This window comes from Lonchura striata, chromosome 5 (assembly GCF_046129695.1).
Source record: "Lonchura striata isolate bLonStr1 chromosome 5, bLonStr1.mat, whole genome shotgun sequence".
Taxonomy (NCBI): Eukaryota; Metazoa; Chordata; class Aves; order Passeriformes; family Estrildidae; genus Lonchura; species Lonchura striata.
This window is the reverse complement of record NC_134607.1, coordinates 13986786-14013025: the sequence shown is the minus strand read 5'-3', so window position 1 is coordinate 14013025 and position 26240 is coordinate 13986786. Positions and strand designations below refer to the sequence as shown.

The 26240-nt window shown below is 41.2% G+C and overlaps 1 protein-coding gene across 6 annotated transcripts in view; it reads right to left on the bottom strand.

Moving 5' to 3' along the window:
- Window positions 1–26240, bottom strand: part of CALD1 (caldesmon 1) — a 177501-nt gene that overhangs the window by 5116 nt on the left and 146145 nt on the right. For 4 of the 6 annotated variants that reach the window (XM_077783314.1, XM_021552045.3, XM_077783315.1 and 1 more), the window contains 10 exons: window positions 23828–23974; window positions 21915–22863; window positions 21196–21270; window positions 16497–16639; window positions 11599–11848; window positions 9746–9886; window positions 3139–3182; window positions 2955–3033; window positions 1525–1656; window positions 492–587 (listed from right to left, as the gene is read on the bottom strand). In XM_077783314.1, coding sequence (XP_077639440.1) covers window positions 492–587; window positions 1525–1656; window positions 2955–3033; window positions 3139–3182; window positions 9746–9886; window positions 11599–11848; window positions 16497–16639; window positions 21196–21270; window positions 21915–22863; window positions 23828–23974 — 2056 coding nt within the window. The remainder of the gene's footprint in view (window positions 1–491; window positions 588–1524; window positions 1657–2954; window positions 3034–3138; window positions 3183–9745; window positions 9887–11598; window positions 11849–16496; window positions 16640–21195; window positions 21271–21914; window positions 22864–23827; window positions 23975–26240) is intronic. The other 2 variants (XM_077783317.1, XM_077783318.1) reach the window with 1 other exon arrangement.

The window sequence follows — 26240 nt, the reverse complement described above, 5'->3', positions numbered from 1 at the left end:
GCTGCTTCCCACATTCCCAGTTTATTACCTTGACAACATTTTTTGCTCTGCTTCTTGCTGAACTAATGGGCAGGCTAAAGGGCCTTCATTAAAAGCCATATTTAAGCTCATAAAAACTAAATTATTTCAGTTGTGTTTTAAAACATACTTGGAAGATTTTTACAGGGCAAGGGCCAAACTCCAAGTGTGTGTAAGTTTGCAATCTGGGGTCTGTGGCTGGTAATTTCTAAATTAATGGTAAGCCTTTCACACAGGTGGCAAATTAAAGTCGTCCTTCACCAGATAAATGCTTCTCTGAGCTTTACGGTGAGAACTTCCTTGTTTCCTCTCCCCATTTTCTGACTACAAGGAGTCAGCAGCCAGAGGGCTGTGAGCTGCCAAGAGGACACAGAGCAGAGTTCCTCCACAGGCCATCAGCTGGTGGAGGAAGCACCCTCTGCCCCAGGAGAGAGCCCACCTACTGAAGAGATGTTTGTTCCAAGTTTACTTACGGAAGGTTTTGGAGCAGGGGATTTGTTGCTCTCTGGGGTCTTGGTCAACCACTCGTTTATACGACTGGAGACACCAACCTTCAGTCCAGCAGTTTCCTGCAAAATGATAAAATCCAATCAGAAGACTTTCAGAATGGCTTTTGCTCTGTTTGCCATGCCAAGCCTGGGTTTAATAGAGGTCCTCACTGTGCCTATGGTTTGCTCAGAGACATCCTGTGTGCTCTGAAGGCTTTGTCCCTATTAATTATACAGTGCTGCTGCTCTCTAGTTTTCAAAAATTATATACCTGGACTGACAAAAAAACATCTCTACTGCTACCCCAGTAATAAATGTCAGTCATAAACAGGCTGTTTCTACTACAAGCCCAAATCCAAAAATCTTTAGCTTAATAGAAGAGACATCAGTTCAAATCTACTTTTTTTCTCTGCTAAACTATTTTTTTTTAAAAATAAGTACACCATAGAGAAGTGGTCTAAAATTTAAAACATTAAATCTTTAAAAGGCTAGAACAAATGGCTAAAAATTAATTACCATCTGCAATAACCCACTTCAATCCATGGCTCATCCTTTTGCCTATGATAAATGCCCAGCAACTCACATCAATTTATAGAAAGAAAATGTTGCCTTAAGGATTGACACAGAAAAGATAAAGGTCTCACAAATACTTCTACAAATTATCTAGAAAATATCATCACTACCCTGCCTATTCAAAGCTCTTCTGCTTCCCAAAAGAATTTTGCCCTACTCAAAGAATTTCTTTGTACTCTGCTTGAATGACCCAGATGTATTTTTCTAAGATATCTGATGTGACTCTGGAATGTCTCATAACTGAGCTCAGTAGGTCACTAAATTCTTCCATTATACTCAATATTGCAGTCACACCATCTTGTGGATTTCTGAGGTCTTCAGGATCCTTTGGGGTATTCATCACCAGTAATGAGAAGGAACACACAGGCTTACTCACAGAAACACAAATGCAAGGTCAGGACCAGAGCATAATTCTTTATAATCACTCAGAAAATTAAACACATACCTTATTTGGTGTTCCTGCCGCAGAAGCTGATGAGAAAACATTCCCTTTCTCCCACATGCTCTTGATATTACGGACGCCCTCAGCTGGAACGTGAAGGTCGGAAGCTTTAGCTGGTCTTGAAGCCTTTGTGCCCTGGGGAAAAATTTGGGCCAGTTGGTGTTTGGCATTAAGAGCTGGATTTGCAGGGTGGTTTGACTCTGGGGAATGCAGCATTTCTATGTGGTTCTAGCACTGATCATGCAAAGATGAGAAGGAGTACCCAGCTCAAGAGGTGCCACTGAGATTCTCTCCCCTTTCCGATTTGATACAACCAGCTGTGAAAGTGGCACTCCCTTATTTTTGTGTTTATTGCCTTTCTAAAACCCATGGCAAACCTTAGCTCTGCACACAACTGCTCCAAGGCTTTGAAATCTTAGTTAGTACCTGGCTCCTGGAAGCCTGGCTCCTTCAGGGACCGAGCTAGGGGAATCCTTTTGCAGAGGATTCTGTTCTGTCATTCAGATTCAGAGCTCCATCTGCTCCAGACAACTGAACCTCAGCATTCTAGGGGTAAATCTCAGCAATTACATTATGTTTGAAACAAGGTGTTCTTTCAAAGAGTGGAGAACTGGGTAGGAGTTTTTGGGTGGTTTTTTTTGGGGGGGGTGCAAATGTGTCTTTTGCACGGTTACTAAAAACACCAGGCCAAATTAGTCCTCTTTCTTCTCTTCAAAATTCTTGCACATTTTACAAATCATAGACTGGATGAGGATAATAATCTGTATGACTGATGCTTTGCTTCTCTAATTGCAAAGAAAGGCAGATTTTGGCAATTTGTGGACAGATCAGAAACTCAGCAAAGGAAATATTTTAGTCAGGCAGCTGGATACAGTAGTATCAATCTCCTATTTTACCTTGGACTATGGACAGAAAAAACCCTCAGTTCTGGCTCTTAGGCACAGCTGTCAAAATCACCTGAGGCCAGGTTCTGCATTTTAATGTGATTTTGATTTCCCTTTTGTCCCTGCTTAACTAGTTCTCTGCAGAGTATGTCTTTGCCAAGGAGTTTCACTGTGAGGTGGCAGCCAGCTCCTTGTTCTGCTAAATAAGCTGCTAGGTGAACTCTGTTCAGGATAACAATCAGCTCTGTGCTGACAGGTCTCTCATCAGCCAAGCAGAGGATGTGACTGCCACTCAAGATGCTGACTGAACCCTCCAAAGCTACTGCCAGCTTACAAAACAGTAAATTGCAGCATGAAAGGGAAGACACAAATCTGAGATTTTGTTTAGATACATCTCTAGATGTTGGTTATAGATGTGCCTTCAAGCGCTTGGTTCCTACATTAAAGAAGAGTTTGTGATAAAAAAACCCTGCTTGAACAGCAAAACAAAGGATGATTAAAGGCCCCAAAGCCATTAGTAACTAGATCAATTTACTGGAATTAACTTACCTCAATTGCACTAGTGTATTGCTCAAGTCTACTGTCAATCTTTGAGACAACTGCTGTTGTCTGGGTGGGCTTCATACCACTATAGGAAGTACGAAAAAAAAAAAAAAGCAAGAATTATAAGAATTATTATTCCCTCCACTTAGACACTGCTGTTTGAACTGAACTTACTGTTTCTTTGCTTTACCTCTTTTGAGCAGATTTGTTCAAAAATTCTGTTCGCTCCTCTATCTAGAAAAGAGAGGAACAAAAGCTTTAAGTTTAAAGTTTGTAGAGTCAGCATGTGCAAGGTCAGTCTGAAATGTCATTTTAAATGTCAAAAAATTCAATCTGAAAGAGATACATTCCAAGAGAAATTTCACAGACCCAACAAAGGTTTCATAGATAGGAGCCTGTTATGCTACAGATTCATAAAAATGGATATATTTTCATGAATGTTTGCATCTTACACATTTCTTCAGAGCCTCATACATAACAAAAGAATAAATGAACAACGCAGAAAGAAGAGGAAAGTCTATCTCATGGAAGGGATTGATATGCACAAAACCTATGTTATCCCCACATCTCCCACACAAGAGCAAGTATGTATCTCTTGAGGCAGCAGCAAATTTAACAACAATTTTCTGAGCTGAGAGATCAGACTAGGCCAGGCTTGGAGCTCAGCCACAAAGCCTCCCTTACACATGTATTTGGAGGACATGATCCATTTAAACTTGGGCTCCAAAAAACCCATCAGTATAAACCCAGCTCATGTTCAGGCAGGGTCACTGCTGAATCAGTATCTACCAGCTGTTATTATTCAAGCTGGTATACATTTCATCACTATTTTGTACTCTGTAAATAGGAAAGTATTGTGACATTTCCAGGGAGGAAGACTCATGAAAGTCTCATATGACTCCTGTCAAATCTCTCAATACTTTGAAAAAAAAAAAAACCTCCGTCCCTGAATGAAGTTTTAAAACATTTCCCTTTGTGGGGTGGGGGGATGGTGAGTTTGTGCATCTATTTGTATTCTGGGTCAATAAATATTTTCAGCAAACTTCCTCAAGTCTTATCAACACTGCATTGTTCCACTTCTCATGCCAGGCTCTACAATTTCACTTAAAAGCAAAATACATGCAAGCAGCTCCAGGGGATTGAAATGATTAACAATCAGCCTGGCTGGATTCCTGGGGATTCCCCAGTCTCAGCAGGGGCTCTCCATTTCCAATTTACTTTAACCGTGACTGCTCTGGCATTCATGCCTTTAAAACAAGGCAATGACAGCCATTGCTTTAAATGGTTCTCCTCAGTGCCTTCAGCATCCCAGGCTATCCCAGAATACTAAATCCCACAGCAATCCCATCAAAGAGCATGCACAGTTTATTTCTCAAGCCCTTGCAAGCAGGCAGTTCACTTGAGCGCAGAATTTGCCAAAGGAGCTCACTGGAGGAATTCCAGCTACCACCCATCCAGCTCAAAGGTACCTCTAGAGCTCCAAAAAGTACATACAATTTATAGAGTCATTTCCATTACCAGTTTTAGTTGCCAAAACACGAGCTAAAGGCAGTCCTGAGCACAAAGATGGGCTTTGCTAGGATAAAGACCCTGTTTCAGTGGGAGGATGTCACAAGGTGGCAGCAAAAGACCGGCAGGAGCAGGAGCCCTGCACACCCGCAGGAAAAGGTTACAGCTCTCACCCAGAGGAGGTGCAGCTGGCAGTGCCACAAAACGAGCAGGTAAATGGTTCAAAAGTGACCAAACACATGGATGATCACTTAAAACACATCACTTCTGCTATGGTACAGTAGAAGTTTCCCCCAACGCTGATTTCTGGGTCACAACCAGCAATGCAGCAAAATGGTGAGTTATTCCAGCAAGAGCAAGTTTACCCCCAGACTGTCCCCAGCTGCATCAGTGAAACCCTGGTGAGCAGCAAGGACAAATATGGACTCTCTCGAAGAACCAGGACTCAAGGCAACTGCCTCATAATTCATTTACAGAATCTTCACACTCTTTTTATGCGCAGGTAGGAGAGATGCTTCTGCACAGCGGGCTCAAGTGGGAATTGGTGGAAGAGTTGGGAAGGAAAAGGAACATTTTTCTTGTGGTTGTAATAAAAGGACAAAAGTGGGGTCATTCTTTCCCCACTGGTAACAGTGGTTCTCAGAGCACCAGCTGTGGGATCAGGAAAAAGTCAGGGGCTGTTCAGAAGAGGAAAATGGAAAAGCAAAATGAGAAAATAAACAAGAAAGAGTTAGGAAGAAACCCTCAGAGATCAGCAAGGCCCTCTGGCTGAGGAAGCAGATGCCTTGCATGGAAGAATAAAATATCTTCTGCACATTTTTGTGAGGATTTATTCTAGAATATCCTCCTCAAAAGACAGCAGAAGCAGACATCAAATACACCTAGAGCAAACAAACCTGTACACATGTGTATTCAACAGAGAAGTCAAACACATTTAGACTGTACAGCAACACCTAAAGGTCATTTACCCACTGCACATCATACAAACTCCATGCAAAGAATTTAAAACGTTTGGCACATACAGTAAACAGTATGACAAAATAGATCTGTAAAAGAAACAGGCAAAGCAAGGTGGTTACCATAAAATTCAAGATGTTTTCTCAGTATCAGGCCAGGAAATAAAAATACTCTTTTTTACTACATTCATCTTATCAGGATCTTGTTAAATAGCTTGGACTATGTATTTTGCATATTTTGTGACTGTAGAATACTTTTAGAACACACACATACTCAAAAAAGTCAACCTGCCAGCCTCTAATTAAATTATGGCCAGAAAAAAATTAGTTAACACACAATATGAGACCATGACTTGGGAAACAAAAGCCATTGGATATTCCCAGTAAAACTTGTTTCATAGAAAGGTTACATTGATTCATAGGAGTTTTAAACTGTGTATTGGACATTATGCAACAGAAACTTTTAAATGGATCTATCTTAAAAAATTTTGTCAAGGAGGAAGTGGAATAAAAAACAATCACACAAAACCCTGTATTTTAATTTTGCGTCATATCCAACATGTGGAAGGACCTGGTGGAAATCCACTGGAGCAGTAGTCCCTGGGAGAGGCTTCTCCTTATCCTCCCTGAGTGGCTCACACAGTCTCTTGCTTCATTGAGCACAGTTATGCTTTTTCCTGCTGTTAGCAGCACCTGAACAGAGTGTGCCAATTTAGTTCAGTTTACCTACCAGACTCAAGTGCTGCCATCAGCATCAAAGATGGGGGAAAACAAATGTCACATATCCTGTTCTTACCATTCTGTTTTCCCTCTGCCTCAAGAATAGCTCCTCTAGGGAGAACTGATTTTGTGCAGTCTAATTCTTTCCAGTCACTGCCCCAGCTGTCAGGTATTGAGAGCAATAATGAGATAGGACAAGACAGGTCTTTAAAGAAAAAAATGTCTCTGAAAAGTTCTGTCTTCTGGGTTAGCTGTCAGCAATGCCTTGCAGAGAGTGCTGGCTGCCACATCAGCCCATTTCCCAGGAGACATTTCCTCCAAATACAGGGAAATCCCAGCCTCCTGCCATTGCTCCCTCCCCTCAACACCTAACTGCTTTTGCATTTCTCTAGTGATGGTGGTTCACCCCCAAGAGGAGGCTTAGTACTGTTCTCTCCTGATTAACCCAGAAAAGAGAATACAAGGGCTCAGTAACCTTCTCTCACAAAGAAAATATGAGGAATGAACTTGTCTGAAAAGCAAAATTTTCAAAGATTTTTAATGTAATTCTTTGTATGAATCATGTTTTGCATTAACTAAGTTAGGGAAAGGACAAGCTAGAGGCAGATGGGAGAGCAGCAGAGCTTGTTCCAGGCTTTGTCCTTATTTAAAAAAAATAACAAGATACAGGACAGAGGTTGAAAAGAAGTTTGGTACCACTGCAGCCCACAGGGTGTCCACACAGCCCTGAGAAATCCAAGCTGCTTCTGTCCCTGAGCTAGGGATGAACTTGGCCTATATTTACTTGGCATGTTTTCTTTTCACTGTCCCCACAAAAGGAACCAACCCTCGTGCTGTCACTGCAAGGACTCCACACTGTGGTAGCTCTGCTGAAGTATTGTGTCAGGTTTGAGGGAAACACTGTATTTACCAGTTAAAACAACAGGAGTTGGCAGCACTGTGATTTTTAGAGGCCAGACTAGACAATCACAGCAGGTTTTCCTAAATATAAGCAGATATGCATATTTTGTCCATGTTCATATAAGTAATTTACATTTGGGCATACACGAGCTGTGTCATATGTGGAGAGGAGCTGCACATTTTTGTCTCTCAGGTCTGAGTTGTACAAGTTCACACCCCAAACTGTTTCTTGGCATTCTGAGGTCAAGAGCTGAGGGGAGAGTAATCTCAGCTTAATAACCTGATGTGAAATTTGATGACAAAATCCAGCTATTAGAAGACAGTAAATTTTGTTACCTTTAATTTGGACTGATTTCCCAGGCTGGTCTCAGCTGGTTGGCACACAGCTTTCTCACTACTGCTCTGTTAAGCCCTTCTTTTCTTTGTTCTTGTAGTTCTCTTAGCAATCAGCACACCCTGCTTTCCTTAGCCACTCCTATAAACTTCTCCTTATTCCCAAAATCTTATCAAATCAGGAAGGACATGGAAGGAGTAAAAAGGTGCTTTGCCAGATTGTTACCCAGGAGAAGTCAGAATGTGCACATGTACCATACATTATTTTTATACTGAGCCTCCCTTTTTTCAGTATTAATTCCAACCACCCACCCACAACTGTGCATTTGGGATTCTCACATGACTCATGGCAGATCTGAGACAATGCATCCATCACAGGAGAAAACCTGTGCCAGATGCTTTACAAATCAAAAGATAACTTGGGCAGTGCAGGCAGACAGTGAGAAAGCTGTGTGCCAAGCAGCTGAGACCAGCCTGGGAAGTCAGTCCAAATTAAAGGTAACAAAATAGAGTGTCTTCTAATAGCTGGATTTTGTCATCAAGTTTCACATCAGGTTATTAAACTGAGATTATTCTCCCCTCAGCTCTTGACCACAGAATGCCAAGAAACAGTTTCGGGTGTGAACTTCTACAACATTACATATCTACGCTGGCCACCCACAGACACTGCACTGGAATCTGTAGAGTATCACCAATTTCTCAAACACAGAAACAGAGAAAGAGGAAAATATGTGTAGAGCTGCATATACCAGGTCTCATAGCAAACAACTTCTACCTAACAAGACACAAAACCCAGCATAAAAAAAAAAAAAAAATTGTATGTTGGATGCCTAACAAGATTTTTAAAATGTCAGCTTTCCTCTGAAAATACACTTAGAATAGTGTAGCATCGGTACAAAAAGTACCTGAAAGCTTTTAGCCTCCTGCCAAGTCCCATGTTTTTTCACACTTTCCCCAAAACTAGGATCTATATCCTTTTCACTTTATGTTTTCAAGTACAATTTCCTCCATTCTGAGCCTTCTGCGAATTAAAGCTCCAAATGTATGTCATAAAAGTCATCTCAATAAACAGAAGAAAAGGAAGCCCTCCCAGGAGGGCTGGGAAGAAGCTGTACATTTATAGTGTCTGTTAAAGACATCATCTTTAGCAACCAAAATGGCAAGACCAGGTTTAACTAATCAGAGTAAGTAACAAAGATTTGCAATCTTTGTTTACAACTGTGTGCATTCTGTCTCAGTATTTCAGATTCAAATGTATCTTAGAAGCAAAAGGCGAGTCCATTCAAAAACATTTGGACTCAGTATTTGCTAGAACTGGACCCAAAACAGACCCAAATCCCCAGGCTGGATCAAAGAGTAGCTCTCCATGAGTGGAAAGCTAATTTTGTCCAAGCAATTTTTCACTAAACAAGTTACAGTTTTAACCTCATGGAGATGCAATTCATAGTTCAACGAGCTCCTAGCTGGTTATTTTCTCTCCCATTTCCCACTAAGTGGCCTTTTTGACAAATGTTTGGATTCTTAAATGGCTAATGACACAAAATGAAAAAAGGAAAAGAACTTTGAAAACATTAATAGATCTGCAGTTTGAGCTTGAGCTGAGAAAGCAACTGGATTGAATTCCAAAACAATACTCCCAATAATTTCAGTGGGGCCAGGATTCCTTTTCCATGCTGAAAGACCATTTAATTGATTTATCACACTTCTAATATGATATAGGCCACAAAAGACCATTTAGAAATCCTGCAGCAACAGAAGGGTGAGGTTTGTACTTTTTGTTATGTAAGAAAATGAAATCCAGCCCAGTACTTCTAGACGTTATTTTTAGGGGGATTAGACATAAGCTAGAATTCCCATACAGGTCAGTTACAATTAATGATGATCAGGCTGAATATGCTTAAGGACAAAGTAATCTGGCAAGCAAGAAAATAAATGTGGATGTGGAAGGAGTGAGAGAACATTTGTGACTTAATGGTCTTAAGAGATCTTTTCCAACTTAAATGATTCTGTGATTCTACTCCAGTTCACAAATCACTCTTATAAGAAATTTAAATCAACACAGTATTACTGCTCTAAGTTTCAAAAACCATTTTTTCCTGGAGGTGGAAGATCCTTTTTGGAGATTCTTCATCAAGAAAAGACAGCTGCCAGTCTACTCCCTATTTCTAGGAAGGAATTCTAATTTTCAATCATCATTTCAATCTAATTTTCAATCATGAATGAAGTCTTTCAGCTAGAGGTTTCAGGCTAAGTCTACCAGAGCCTTTTCCTGGGTTTGATTACAAGTATTTCAACATTGCTTTTGAAGCTGGACTGTTAGTTTGGACTACAAACCCCACAACTTTTTATGTCCTGTACAGATGCTAGTGGGGAGGTTACCTTAAGAGATGAACCTTTAGGACTGAAACATTTAAATGGCTTCTTGTCTTCAGCCACACCATCTTCTGGCATCTTTTGGCGTTTCTCAGCAGCTTCAGCCCTTCTTCTTTCGATTTCTTCCTTCATCCTCCTCTTTTCCTCCTTGAAAAATATGAATGTTTACTCATCTTTTTCAGAACCTACATCCCCGTCGCAGGGCTGTACAGCCCTGCAAACATTTACAGATTTTCTAAAAACAGGTTTTTGTATCCCTTGAAATAGTTCAGTGATCTGCCTGAAATGCATAAAGGTGTTAATGCCAATCCATTACAGAGTTAGGGATGCCAGGACAATTAGTGTGTGCTGCTCTAGTGGCTCCCCACAGTGAAGTCACCAAATTTATTGTCATATAGCTCCACTTAAACAGAGAAAAAGGCTCAAGCTCAGCCTCTCTGTATTCTCATGTATCACACTGGTATTGTTCTTCTGTCCCTCTACTCTGACACTTGTGTGCCAAGGTTAATATTTAATGTGGAAAAATCAATAGGTGGCCAAGAAACCCAAGATTAAATGCTTGCAGATCTCTCCCCAGAGGTGAGTTTTGCTTCATGAGCTACAAGTCAAACCAGAAGCCCTCAAAGCAGCACCAGTGTGAGCACTGGTCAGTGGGGTCTGACCAGCAAGGTATTGTGCAATCTTGGCATCTGTGGAGCTCTGCTGTAAAGAGCTCAGTACATTAAAGGAATTGGCATTCAGCTGCTAGATACTATCAGTATTATTCATTTACCATTTGTTTTCCAAACAACTAGGATTCCTAAATGATGCACCAGAGAATTGGAAATCCTATTTGTAGAGTCCCTTGGCAGAGGAAGTACAAGAAAACAGATGTGTTAGATACTCAATATTTAAATAGACAAGAATATCTCCCTAATGACATCTAGCCCATTGTAACTATATATAACATTAGCATTCCAGCCCATCTGCAGCAGATAAATTATGACATGCACTTTGTAATTCAATCTGTATAATATAAAAAAAAAAAAAAAAAAAAAAAAAAATCTGTGGCTATAGCACTGCCCCAAGATCCTGAATCCCCAAGAAGATAAGAAATGCACAGCTATCTCATAGGAAATTCTGACTCGTGAAAACAGATTTTCGAGCCCTGTCTGTCCTAAGGCTAGAATTAGAATATTTTTTCATACCCTGGAGGTTGAGGCGTGTTCTTATTCCTAATGGGATGTTCCGTTATTGCCCAAGTTAATGGTTTGGTCCAAATTATACACCCCCCCACCCCCCGACACTATCAATCTACCCTGAGTTCCCTGTCAATCCTACTGGAATTCCACTTCAGAAATCCCCTAAAGTAACACCTCCCATTAGTCCATGTTACCCAACACCCCCCACACTATTTCCCTCATTGGAAGATGCCTTTGTGAACCCTGTTTTTACCCCTCCCCAGGTTATCTCTGATTAGCTGTTGATTTGTCCCCTCCCCTTGAACCACTCCCATTTAAAAGCCCCTACCCACCTCTGTTCTGTGTCTTTGGTCCCTGACCCTTCCATAAAATAAATCCTTTTGGAAACCATACTAAAGACCTCTCCCTTGTCCTTGTTCCTGCTCTCTTGTGCTGTAGAGATAAAGCCCTACAGCTGTATCCCAGACTGTGCTGCTTTCTGGGAACAGCCCACTCTTGGCCTGGTGCTGGGAGCTGGCTGGGGGAAAATCCAGCACTGCATCACCTGGATGCTCCATGTTTTCCTCAGGTCTTCACTAGACAATGCTGCAAAGAGCTGTCAACCAAGGCAAGGAGAGTGGAAGTAAAACGGAAATAATGGAAGAAACCCAAGCGCAACATTCTGTGCTTCACGCTTACCTCCTCTCTAATTTTTCTCTCAGCCTCCTCCTGCTTCTTCTTCTGCTCCTCTTCCTCCAGGATTTTCCGGCGCTCCTCCCGCCTTTTCTTCAGCTCATCCAGCTCTGCCGCCGCCTCCTGCTGCTTCTCCTTCAGCTTCTCCAGCTCCTCGCTCTCGCTCTCGCCCCGGCGGCGCCGCTGATCTTCCAACCTCTTCAGAGCCTCGGCCCCCGGCTTCACCTCCTCCGTGGTCCCTTTCGCCCCGGAGCGCCTGGGAAGGCAACGAGAGGAAAAATGGGGTTCCCATGTGTGGGTCTCATTTCTAGCCAGGCAGAAGCCTGTGAAAGAGTTGGAAAAGAATGTAAATGATTTTTCTCTCTCTTGTTTTTCACATGGTTTATAGTTAAGTTCTATCACTGTGTGTCAAGCACTTTGCACCAATAATGTAAGTTGTTTTCACCAATGGAGTTGATCCTCAGGGAGCAGTGTATTTTGAATAAACCAGAGTTTTACTCTCAACAGCCTTCTGGTCAGAGTCTCTTCATTCCTGTCCTGCCTCGACAGCGACACCCATGGGGTTCCCTTCCTGGCCAGAGCCACCTGCTGCCTCCTGCTCAGCAGCAGCACCACAGCAAGGTGCTGCCCTCTGAGACTTTTGCTCCTTGCAAGCTGCAGCTGGCCCAAAATATTTCCATCGGGAAAACGGAGAAAGAGGAAAAATGCGTAGAGCTGCATATATCAGGACTTGTAGCAAACAGCTTCTGCCTTACAAGACACAAAACCCAGCATTTAAAAAAAAAAAAAAAATTGTACCTTGGGTGCCTAACAACATTTTAAAAATGTCAGCTTTCCTCTGAAAATACACTTAGAATAGTGTAGCATCAGTACAAAAGGTACTTTTGTGTCTTTTGTACTGGAAGCTTTTAGCCTCCTGCCAAGTCCCATGTTTTTTCACACTTTCCCGAAAACTAGGATCTATATCTTTTTCACTTTGTGTTTTCAAGTACAATTTCCTCCATTCTGAGCCTTCTGTGAATTCAAGCTGCTGTTAGGCTGGGATATTACCAGGAGCACCTCTCCCATCCCTGCCAGTGAGGAAGGAGTCTCTCCCACATGCACCACTGTGCCTAAGAATTTCTGCCACCTGTTTTATGTTCTGTGTCATAAATGATGCACTAATCCTTTGCTTTCATAGGCAAATATTTTTTATAAACCCTCTAGAAAAAGAGAAGCATCTTTAGGGACAGAACAATTTACTTAACTCAGAGAAAACAGGAGGAAATAGGAGAGGGAGTTTTCCTGTTTCAACAGTGCTTTAAAAAAAAAACAAAAACAAAAAAGATTCCTATCTCAGCTGTAACACACATCACTCTAACTCCACTAGCATGTTTGGACAGAAAGATTCATCAGGTCTTTTGCTTATGTTTTCTGGGGAAAATATGACTTTTTAGTAAGGAACTGGAAATTATTAATGGTACCTTTCCACAGGAGTTTTCCAAGCAGCTGTAATATATGAGACAGAAAGAAAGAAAGAATGCCAACATAAAAAAACCTCAAGCCTAAAGAATTTGCATAGGTGAAGTGCATGCTTCCAACAGAGTCAGATAGCATCATCTTGTTAAATAATTACCACATCAGTGTTTAGACAAATGTCTGCTCCTTAAGTGTGTTTAATGTTCCTGCTGACAAGGAGAGAGGTACCTAAGATTTTTAAGTGTGCTATTGACAAAAAGACAGAAGATGAATGTATTTATTGAATTTGTTAAAAAACTTTCTGTATTGTTGGCATCTAGAAAATAAATGGATATAAATGATATAAATGGACTTCATTAATGCAACCGGAGTTCTGCAGAATATAATACCACAAGACAGTATAAATCAAAGATTCCACCAGTAACTGTTAGAGAGAGATGACAATATAAAAAACAAATTCCATATAAATTTGCAATCCAGTCAATTACACCCAATCCTGCAAATATGCTCTTCATTCAGACAGATCCCTCATAGAGATGGAGTCAGCTGTATAAAAGAGGCTGTAGCACCAGAGCTAAATTATTTGTAGTTTCAATATCATAATAATGTCTATTAACACAGAGTTCTTTGCCCCCACATGATCTTACCAAATTGAATGAAATTTGGTTCTAGCATGGCATGCATGATTTAGGAATTGTATCACTAAAAGAACCATATGACAAGTTAATTTAAGTGGCCACAAATAAGGGCATGCATCAGGTAGTGATGCCAAATTACAGAAAGGAACTCCCACTTTTTTAAATGAAAAGTACATTTACAATTAACCAAGTATGGTGAGAATACATTGAAAATTTAATTTTAAATTTTATCTAGCCCTTTCAAAGACAAAGTGAAGAGCAATATCTGAGGTGTGATTTTGAGTGGATGTCCAGCCTGGAATACCTCTGGTTCAGTTTGCACAAGTACTGAGAACCCAAAATATTCCACAAGTCTCTACAGTGTAATTTCCAAATATCCTATGCACCTAATGCTGCACAGGACAAAAGAAATTTTTGGCTATCTTAAGGCTTTCCTGTTTCATTGCAAGGTTTCAGCCCCTCGAGCAGAGAAACTCAGGAACCTCAATATTTTTTTTCCTTTGCCTCTTTGGTCTCTAAATCTGTGTTACAAACTCACCAAGACCTGCAAGCTTTGGGCCCAGAGAAGATGGAAGAAGTAACTTCAGACAGACAAAATTATCCCCCTGGCAAGGGCAACCAGTTGGCCTTCAGAATTAAGGGAATGAAGGATGTTTGCCAAGATTTTTCTGAGGAAGAGCTGCTCTGTTCTCTATCAGCACAGAAGGAAAGTTAGCCCTCAGTCCAGTCAGCCTCAATGAAATCAGCAAATATTCAGCTTGCAGCTGATTGAGCCAGGGGCAGAATCTAGTCTGAACATTCTTGCTTGCAGACCTTGGGTGATTGTTTTGGCCTCCTTAAAAAGAAGGATGTTTAAAGTTTTGAACTTACTTTATTCTTATGTTGTTTATAGGCTTTCCCTGACTGGTTGTGCATAATACAAAATAGCAAAAAAATACAGTTTGCTGGCAGTAATTATTCTTATTTTCCTCCACATCCAATTCCTCTGTTTTCAGCAGACCCTGGGAAAGCTCTTTTCTCTGCTGTCAACATTGGGAAATTAGTACTGAGATGCTGGGTGGAAGAAGAGTTTTGTAAGTACCTCTTTGGTATTAAGAAATGAAGCTGGTTGCCAGCTTTCAGACAAGGAGGAAAAGGAGAGAAGTGGCCTGTGGGAGCCAAAAATGTCAGAACAATGTGAAAAAAAATCCTAAATCATATTTAGGATTTTGCAGTCCTGTATGAGAATAGGGAGGAAGGCAGGTGGGAGGAGAGATGGGAAGGGGAAGCCATAAAATGGGATTTTATTCTATATTTCTCTTACTGTCGGACATAGACCAAAAGAGAGATAACATTTTTCATTAGCCTCCACTACCCTATTTTGTTCTCAGTTCTCACCACTGAAAACTAGTCAAGTTATATTCTTTCTAAATAAAATGTGATGGGTGCATTAAAAAAAAAAAAGGAACAAAGCACAGTTCCAGACAAAGCTCAACTCTGTGGAGGCAGTTCATTAGAAAATAGCTCTAATTTATACCTAACAACCCAAAAAACATTGACACCTCTGCTGATTTTGCCAACCCAAATCTTCTACTCAGCTAATAAAAGGTTGAACAGGCTTCTTCACACTTTCATTAAACAGTAGGAGAAAAAGAGAAATTAAAAAAAAAAACAAAAGGAGTGGAAACTCAAATATACATTTTGCCACTAATGCCTGTCTCTCACAGGAAGCAAAGCAAATAAAAACACATCAAAACTATTTTTAGAAAATAATTCCCGTTATTGATGATTTGACCCAAGTTTTGAGCAAGGCCAATTTCCTGCTGTTCCATCTCCATCACTGTCTGTCTTTTGGCCTTAGGTCAGGGTGTCTCCAGGGTCTTTTGAACTGCATTTTATTTTGAGAAAGTTTGTTTTTCCCGGAAGAATCATGAGGGGAATGCTGAGATACAATAGCAAATCCCATCTGCCATGCTCAGATTTCTCAAAGTGCCTGGAGAGCTTAACCTTTCCTTTGCCTGTGTCAATGTAAAAGAGGAAGAGAAATGCAGAAAGAGAAAAATTTAGATTCCTAACCTACTCCTAGTTTCCTGCTAAAAGGAAGAACTTAGTTTTTATTTCATCTATCCCATGCTTTTAGTAGGCAGTATCCTTTTAAATAAAATTTTCATTAGAATTTTTTTTAATTAGAAATTCTTTGAATTTCCCAATATAACCACAAGTCAAATAATTCCTTAAAAAATAAAATAAAAATCAAACTGTGGCACAGCTTATATAAAGGAAGGGGGAAAAAAAGAGAAAATATATTATTTTGGCTAGGAGAGGTTTTTACCTAACTGGAAAAGCATTTTTCTACAGAACACATTAATTTCAATGTTTGCCTTGAAATCAAGAGAGAAGCTCTTTCTAGAGTTACCACATGGATTGTGCTTGATTCTGCTAATTAAAGATAGGTGAGTAATTGGAAATAGGTTACTACAGTAAAAGTTGAGATCTGACTGAAAAAATTAGAGAACACACAATCTAGGGTTTTATCACTATTGGCCTCTGTATAGATATTAGAAATTAGTAAGGAAGCAAAGCTCCAGCAGAGCAAAACCAAGCCTCTTGTCTCTGCTGGGGGAGCAAGGCCATTTCCAGCTGCTCTCAGCACTTCATGCAGCAGAGCGGAGAGAGCTCAGAAACTAGAGAAGTACAACCCAGTGAACACCTGAGGCACTGCTGGTGGTGCCAGCCCAGTTCCTCCACTCAGTTGCCACAAGCAGAGACCCAGAGATGGCCCCTGATCAGCTGTAAGACCAGCAAGCCCAATTCTTACTTGGAACTCACCCAAAAGCATTCTCAGTAGGTTTAAGTTTGGAGGCAGGGAGCTCACGTTCTCCGTTCTGTGCCTTTTGTTCAGGAACCCCTTTCTTACGATCCCAGACACTTTTCATTTCCTCTTTGGGTTCTTTGCCTTTGTCATCTTTTACCTGTTCAGAACACAGCACAAATCACAGAACAAAACACAAGACACACACAGGAGAAAAAAAAAAAAAAAAAAAAAAAAAAAAGAATGAGGCAATTTAAATAACAGCTGAGAAATACAAATTTCTTGGCAAGATTGGGAACTGTCTTCAAACTGTTTATGTGCTGTAGGGCAGAAGTGGTCTACAAAGATCTTAACTGTGATCAAATCACTTTGCTGTCTTGACCTGAATTCTAGGTCAAAGCATCTTGAAAACAATATTATCAGTCTTCTGTGAAAGCTGGCTGTAGACATGGGACTATGCCACCACATTGCTTCACTCTGCAACTGCACCCCCAACTCTTCCTCCCATTGCAGCATCATTCACCTGCTTGCTTCTTAAGATTGTAGGTTGCAAACTCTCTGAGACTTGCCAACACATTTTTGGTACCAGGTTTAGGGCATTGGTGCAATAAAAATAACACAACTTCCAACAAATGTCAAGCTTGTTTGACAAAGTTTATACTCTTTTCAGTGTCACAGCAGAGGGATACTTCATTATTGCAAGAATAATGGCCAAACCACAAAATCATCTTGATATCAGAGCAAAACTTACAAAAAGTACAGTCCTGGTCATGGGTAAATTTTAAATATTCACCAGACATGAATATTTATACCTGTGAAGAAGGAAATGCTCTGGAAAACACGAGTAAAAATTCCCTTTATCCTTAAAAAGTTATGTCTTATGATTCTTAATAGTAATCAAGAGTATTTTGTGCATAAATTTCATTCTCCAGTATTTCTTCAGAGTTATGAGCTTGAAGTATTTATCAACACCACAGATGGCCTGGCCCCACCATGCTGAGTCATGGTTAGATGCTGGTAAAAGGTGAAAGTGAACTGATTTAAGTTACGCATCCTCAGGTAGAAATACTCTCTGTTAGTTAAGACTACCAGCCAAAACAAACTTTTAAAAGCAGCAGATGAAACATTTACTTCCAAAGTAAATTTGCTTTCCCGATCTCTGTGCTGAAGGAAGGCTCTAGCTGGCAAGCAAGAAATACCTTCTTGTATAGAATTCAAATGGAGATCTTTAGAAAATAAATACTTTGGAAGCCTGTTGCAATCCTGCTTGCTAACTAGAAAGATAAAGAACTTCTGTAACTCTCCTGTCTGCAACACAGCTGCCCTTAAAGGTGTCTTAAGGTGCACCTTGAAATGAAAAAGAAGCATACACCTTCACAACCCTAATCAAAAGAAATTTCAGCTCTTCCTCATCAAAGAGGAAGAACATCCATCCAACTCAACACCTGGAGAAGCAAAATCTTTACCTAAAAAGGATGAGTTCCGAGCCTTCAAAGCCAAGATCCTCCTAAAGCACTGAGTTAGGCTGGTGCAGAGTGAAGCCCCAGAGTCAGAGCCTGACTTTACCTGAGGCCAGTTTGCTGCTCAGAGAAGTGGATGGGATGGATGCCACCATGGTAGCACAGGTTATAAGTGAGCACAGTATGGTTAAACCACTTCAGCAAATTTCCTGCTGTTGGGGGGTGTTGGGCACAACCAACAGAGGCATTTTCTCTGCTCTGAGAGCAGGCAGCAGAGGTGCAGATTTTCCCACCCTCTCCTGCCAACAAGGCCTGGCAGCAGCTCCCTGAGGGACAAGAGGGGAGTTCAGCTTCCATGGCCGTGCAGCAGCATGGCCATGATGCTGCAACTGCTGCAATAGAGGGCCTCAAGAAATGGTCCTGCTGGTTTCTAGGAGCTGGGCTGAGACAAGTAGGGCTATTCATTTATCTTGCTGAATGCCATCAGACAGCATCATCTTCTGGGCGTTCCCAAATCAGGGTGAGCTGGTGATCATGTTCACAGCAGCAATCTCCCAACCCTTCAGCCCCAGTCAGGGTGATGCTGAAACCATCTGTGTTGATTGGTTGCAAGATTGCTCATGCCAGGATGTCTGTCCTGGGATTTTGAGAGCATAAGATTTCCTTTGCTGAGATTTTCATCAAGACCTTCCTAAGTCTTATTTAAAACGCCAACACTTCCAGCTGCCTTATGTATTCAGGTCCACTGGGGAGGGTTGTATCTCTTACATCTTATTTGAAATCACCGAGAAAACTAATACTAAAACAATATAGTTTAAAAATTAATAGGTTAGGAAATAGAATTTCAGAAGCCACTAGGATTTATGATAATGTGTCTGCATTTCAAAAAACCATTAACACAGCTTGGCCTTTTCATTCAAAAATATGGTAAAACAAGATATTACAGAAACATTTTACATCTTTTGGGCTCAATCCTTCTACTAATTTTAACACCAAAGTAGAGATTGATTAGCAAAGAAGCAGAAACCTTTCTATCTCATTCCAAAGGCAGGCAACAAGATAAGTTCTTTCTCTTGTCTCACTGCTTCCCTAAATTACAGACTAATTCAGCTTCTGCTCAATTCAAAAAGAACTCAACTTGGAGCAGACAGGTGATATTACCTGAACTGAAATAGCTCACATGTTTTACATGTGATAAATCTCACAAATCTTGATATCAAGCTAGAACATGACCAAAGGCATGGTTAACAAATTCCCAGCTTTATGTATTTATATCTCTTTCCATACTGCCTTTTTTTTTTTTTTTCTGTTCAATTTTCATGGTATTATTTGAGAGCTGAGATTTCTGAATCTTGAGTTTGAACACCTTCAGACTGAAGGATATTAGCTACTGAGGTTGGGGCCCATCTGGCAGGTCTGATTCCTTACTTGGACTCAGTTATTTGGTGAGTTAAAAGCTGTGGGCATTTGGGTCTAGGGCTCTCCTGTAAATTCAACTGCCATCCCCAAATACCATGAGAAAAGCAACTGCTGCAGCATGTCTAGCCAAACTGGAAGCAGGAAATACCAAGAGTCTCACATCATGAGAAAGCTTGTTCTTGTGAACTTCTAAGGTCACTTTTAAGAACAAAAAACTGTGCAGAAGTTCAGAGAAAGAGACAAATTTTTTCTTGCCAAATTAATCAAAACCTGAACTTTGAGGTCCAAAGCAAAAGCAAAACCTGATTATGTAGATACACTCTGTTCCCCAAGGGTCTTGTTCATGGAACACTGGCATCCTCTTAGCTGCATGCACATTCAGAAAGAGACCTCACTGAATTTTTATGTCCTGGAAAGGGAGGGTGAGAAGTGGAGATGGAAGCCTGATCATCAGTTTTTGTCCACAAGTAAAGAAGCAACATCTGAGATTTTCAAGATATTTTGAATGCTCAGCATGGGTATCCAGCATTGTACTAGAAGTGGGATACTATTAAGTTGTCTCAGCTTCAGCATCCAAAGATGGAAACACTAAAATCACAAGTAACTTTTATAAGTCTTGCCAATTTCCTGGAATAATCTAGCCCAGTGGGTAGGGTTTAAAAGCATGATGAGAGCTCCAGGGAGAGCTGGCCAAGCTCTACATAAGAACAAGCAGGACAACTGTGTCTCGAGTTCCTACAAATCAAAGTTTGTGGTCAGCTACAGATTCCTCTTTACATTTACTTATAATATACAAAGATTGCATGCAAAAGTGAATAGTGGAAACTGGTTCTGCTTCTTAATATAATCCATCCCTTATTTTTTGTGCAGCTATTTCCTCACTGCTCTCTGAGGGTGAGCTAAGCATCTACAGCATGTTCCAAACTCATCTGCTAACTAAGGACCCTGGAGTGGACCCTCCACAACCCTCAGTGGTCCCAGTCCACCAGACAGGCAGCAAGCTGTGCTGTGGCTCCTTTAAGCCACACGGACCTGCCTGAACCCAAATGGGTCCAAACTTCCAAGGCTCTGGGCAGCCTCTGAGCAATCTCCCCTAATCAGAATCAGGAGCTGTTTTAAGAAACCAAAACCACTGCACAGCACCGAGCATGGCTCCTTGTGTCCAGCTCCACCCTGAAGAGTAAATGGTCCCCAAATCTTATTTACTTACCATACAGTAAAACACCATGGCACCAGCTCCTGTGTTTACAGTGGAAATGCAATGCAGTAATTTTGGTGGATTTTCTCTTTAAAACAAAAGAAGAATCTTGGGTATGCACAGTTTACATTACGGGGTGTTGCAGCTTGCAGGGGAATTATTAGTTAAGGCAGTCTGCTGGCCAAAGGGCCTAGATTATTATTATAATTACAATTATTATTATTAATTATAATAACAATGATGATTATTAGAGTAGGTTTTGTTCATAGGGAAAAAGTTCACAGTAAAGTGAGAGGAAACCAGAGAAGGATGATTAGTTATACTGTCCTGAAAAATTCATCCCAAGAGGGAAAACCATACTTGTGTTGTTGACTGAACTGAGTTTCCTGAAATATTTGTTTTAAGACAAACAGGAATTGGTCCTAAAGCCCCAAAAGAACAAACTACTTAAGAATTTACTTAATTTTAAGCATTTAAGGAGCTTCATCCCTATTTATTTCAGCAGGATTACCCATGTTCTTGAAGTGGAGCACAAGCTTAAGTACTCTGCTGAAGAAGCAACATTTACCTATAGTTGCCTTATTTGTTTTCATATCTCAAGTTTCCCTATCACATCTAAATCAGTGGTTTATGAGTTACCTGATCTTTTATGGAGGTAGCTTGGAGCTTCTCTTCTGGCAGCTTTTCCTTTTTAGCTTCCACTTTTTCTTCCTCCTTTGTTTTTGGGTTTTCAATAATTTATTTATTTTTAAAGACAAAAACATTGCACCTGTTTGCATTTTTTGTTTGTTTCTCCACGCTGTGTTCAGTACCAATCCAGTGTGCAGCCACAACTCCATCATGTGCTGCTGTGCCCACACCTCTGTGCCCCCTCCACCCTCTCTAAATCCTCCCATTGCCCCATCTGGGCCTTTCTCCCTGGCGTGGCATCATGCTCACGTGTCTCAGTACAGAGCCTTTTCTTGTGATTGCATTTAGCACACAGCATTCCTCACACACTTTAACAGGTGCTCATAATATTTTCTGCCAAGATGTGTCTGCCTCCACCTCATGTGTTACTGCATTAGGCCAGTTTTTATAGCTGAGGGGAAAAAAGCAGCAAAAGCACATGCAGAGGTCTGAACATGCAAGGTTTTCTTTGAACGATGGAGTGAGGTCAGGCCTGTTGTGGGCTGAATTATTGGTAAGCAGGAGGGGATTTATTTTTAAAAATAGAGAGCAACAGCACAAGTGTTAGTAACTTCAGTACAGGACTAGCTCTGTGAGGACATTCTAATTCAATCTTTCCTTGCATTTTTTTGCATTACATTTCACACAAACCACAGGTGTCTTATTTTGGTGCAAAATGTTTACTGTACCTGTTTTTTTAAGACAGCTGCTTGAGGTTTTTCATCTTCTACTTCCTTCTCTTTTACCTGTTTATCTTCTATTTTCTGTTCTTCCATTTTTTGCTTTTCCTTTAATTTCTCTGCCTCTAGTTTAGCCTTTTCCTCAGCTGCCCTCTTTTCCTCTTCTGCCTTTGCCCTCTCCTCAGCTGCCCTCTTTTCCTCCTCTGCTCTCTGTTTTTCCTCAGCCGCCCTCCTCTCCTCTTCTGCTCTAGCCCTCTCTCTTTCCTCGGCTGCCCTCTTTTCCTCTTCTGCCTTAGCCCTCTCCTCAGCTGCCCTCTTTTCTTCTTCTGCTTTTTGTTTTTCCTCAGCTGCCCTCTTTTCTTCCTCTGCTTTTAACCTCTCCCTTTCTTCTGCTTCCTTCCTTTCTTCCTCAGCCTTTTCCTCATCCCTAAGCTTCTCTTTATCTACAGCATCAGGTACACTTTGCGTCCCTTCTGGCACAGCATTTGTATCATTCTCTGCTTTGTGTTCCTCTGCATTTACAGTTACTGCCTCTTCTTTATCAGTGGATTTTTCTGCTGCCACATCTACCTGGTTTTCCTCTATGGGGAGCTCCTTAGGTTTCTCCTCCTGTACCTCCTCCTTGTCTTTTTCTTCTTTTTTTCCCTCCTCTTCCCCATCTTGCCTCCAGTTGTTCCTTTGGTATGATTTGGTAACTGTTTCTGTCTCCTCAATCTCATAGCGTCCTCGGCGTGTTTCAGCCTTTTCCTCTTTCCCCGTGCTCTCATTTTCTTCCACATTGTTTACTTCTCTCCTGCTGGGCACTGACAAGCTCCCATCTGTGATCGTGGGGTCAAATTCCTTTTGACGTTCCAGAGCTTCCTGTAGACGTTTCTGGCGTCTCTCCTCCCGTCTTGCCAGCCTCTCCAACAATGCAGCTTCATCATCTGTAGAGCGCTTGCTTTCCTCTCCTGCCACACTGTGTAAAAGGGACAGGTTTGCATTAAAAAAAAAAAAATCCTTCTAACAACACATGCACTTCACTCTTTCTAGGAAAAAGGCTCGCTGTATCATCATTCCATGGTTGGAAAACAGGTTACACACTTCAAAATTTAGCTGCTGTTTTGCTATCTAGATCCATTCTCCTTGCCTTAAATAAAGTGCTTCTTGTGCTCAGTATCTATTAGCACTTGCCATCACAATTTTGATTTTTTTCTATCACTTGTGTTGTGGCCACTGGAAATCTGGGTATATTGTTTATGACTATGTGAAACTAAACAAATGATGGATGGACAGGAAGGCCAGCTCTGGACAGACAGAGAGGCCACTCAGCTTTGTAACAAGTGGGTGGTGATAGGAGTGATACGGTCTAATGGTTTAGGGGCCACAGGGGCACTGCTGGGTTGATGTTTGCACTTGATGGTCTTAAAGTCTCTTCCAACTCTGATGATTCTATGATTTCAAGTGTCACCTCCTTCCATAAGCTTTTCTCCTCTTTATACCTGTCCGACACTGCCAATGCCAGGTGAGTGCTGTACTCTAGAGCTCACACCCAGCACCTTGCAGGTGTGCTGCAGACACAGCTTGAAGACTGGGTGCCACCCAGTGCTTTGGCACACGGTGCCATGATCCCTGTGAGCAGAACAAGAGATGTGGTGTTCTGTGAGGCCAGATGCACCCATGTTTGAGAGAACCTGAGAGCCTCCATGAGCTCCAACTGAATTAGCCCACAGACAGCCTCGAGGACACTTGGATATGTGCCATGAGCCAGATGTATGATGCTCCCACCCTACCAAGTAGACACAGCCAGGCTGATCCTCACAGCGTGAGGTCCTTGTTCAGTTTAAGGGTGGCCAAACCCAGTACTTTAAATTCAAGCACCAGAGCAAACCTCTGGACAAAACCTACCATTGACTTGTCAGTAAACAACATCAGACATTTACCTGTTCTGGGCATTAACCTCAGATTTCTCTGTTACTTCTCCTGAGAGATCTCCTTCCTCCTTTTGCCGCAGCCTCTCCTGCCGAGCCCGCCGGCGCCGTTCTCTGGCAGCTTCTTCGTCATCGTCATCGTTCCTCTGGTAGGACAGCCTGCAACAGGGATAGGGAAACATTGGTGCTATGGCAAACTGGACACTAAAAAGTAACACAAAAAGCAGTTTTCTAAAGCACAGTAAGCATGGCTACAGAGGCTGCTCCATGTGCAGTTGTGAAAATATGTGGTGAAATTGAGATGCATCATTTCCAGCCCTGGTTTTGTATGGTTTCTCAGAAGTGAATTTGAGTAAATAGTCCCTGTGAAGGCAGCAGCCACACCACACTGTCAGCTGGCTACAAGAAAACACCAAATCCATAAAAGCCCAGCCCTGTGGCTGAGCAAACATCCTCCTAGCCTGCACCATGATCCTGTCAGAGCACTCACAGCAGCATTTGAGCAGACTGTTTCTCAGGCCCACACAAATGAAATTGTACTCAGCATAGCAGCTTTTCATTAGTCTCCTCTAAATATCACATGCTGAAAATGGTGGCAGTATTCTACATTTTAAAGACTAGAAAGCAGAGAAACACAAGTATGACAACAGCTCTCAGTGGTCAGTTCTGAGTGCCAAACATCTGACACCCACAAAATTTTTGTGAGCCCGGAGCCCTGCCAGGACAAATCACACAAGAGCTCTGCTGTGATGAAAGCCTACAGCTGAGAACTCATTGTATTCATCTGCCCCAACAGATGATTACATTTAGTTTCATCCTGCTTGAAAAGGAAAGCAAGATCTTAAAATCCTAATAATCCTGTGTCCCATTCAAATCTTTGCTGAGGTTATCACTGTGTGAGATAAAGGGAGAGGCCTGCATTCCTCTTATCTTTTTGAGCAGGGAAAGTGAATTAGGAAGCTAGAATGTGCCAGACCCAGTCAGGACATTCATTCACTTTGCTTTTGACAGTGGTCTGACACATCATGGTTAAGAAGTCTCCTTCTTTACATTATGACACATTTAAGTTAGCAGTGCAGCCATGAACATAGAAAAAAAATCAGAGTTCTGCACTGGCTAAAACCAAGTACAGATAATGTTTGTATTGCAAATACTTAAACATTAAAAGCAACAAAACCGTTCTGATTTAGCCATCAGTCAGACTCTTTGGGGCCAAACCTCTCCCATCACCATGTTCTGATACTACTTTTCTCCTTTGCTGAAAGAAGGGTGAGGGTATAGGTTCAGCAGGGATTCAGTTATCCCAATTTTGCTTTAAGAATTTAAAGTGTAAAACATGGCTGAGCCACTTGCCAGACCTAGAACAGCATTTTCATCCTCCGCACACCGAAGACTTTAATTGGCTACTTTCATGCTCTGCTTTGAGAGTTTTTCATTATAGAAATAACTCTTCTCAAAGAGAGTGCAAACCATGAGCAACATGGCCATGAGGGATCACAGTGGCAGATGAGGAAGAAAGGAAAGAGCTGAATTAACAGCACTAAAAGTGGGATGCAGGGAAGGTAAAGAAAAACACTTCCTGCTATTTGTAAGCAACTTCAAGCGGTATCAATCTTTCATTTAGGTCTAGAAAATAAAGGCTATGAATACAATAATAAATCAATGGGGTCTTTTATTTCCACAAGAAAGAGACTCTGGAATAAAACTGCATTAGCAAACTGACCACAGACACTGCCATCATTAGTAAGATGTTGGATTAGTAAGAAGTCTATGATCTTTTCAACTCTCAAGTCCAGCTGTAAGGGCACAGGAGAGAACACACTGCTCCTAGCCTGTGGCAGCTGGACAATGGCCACAACTGAGTCAATACCCAGTGTCTATAGCTCAGGATTTGTCTTTGCAGTGAGACCACACAAAGATGAAGTTTATTCTACTCTCTGTACCCACACAGAGCACCCCTACACAGCAAGGAGAACAACTGCTTTTAAAAGCCTCTTTAAAATGTCTTTTTTAAACCACCAGTTGCTCAGCAAACTAAAAAAGGAAATAAAAAGAATACCCTAAGCAAAAATTCCCACAAAACCTTATCCATTGAACAGATATGTACTTCCTGTCCTTGGACAGTTATCACATAGATCATCTGTTAAGAAAGCTGAAAATATCTCTTAATATGGTTTTAAACACATCCATTGCCTTACTACATTATCAACAGTTTCCTACAGTGAGCAAGTACACCAGGTATTTCATGAGAATCCCCTTAAGTATTCATTCCTATTCACCAGCAATCATGCAATCTGCCCAGTAATCAGGAAACTGTCATAAGGAACAACCAGTTGCAGTTTCTTGTTTTCCTTACAATCGTGTTAACATTGTGTAAGGGGTGACCCTCATTCTCCCACTGTTACAGATCTCTGTAGCAACCCAT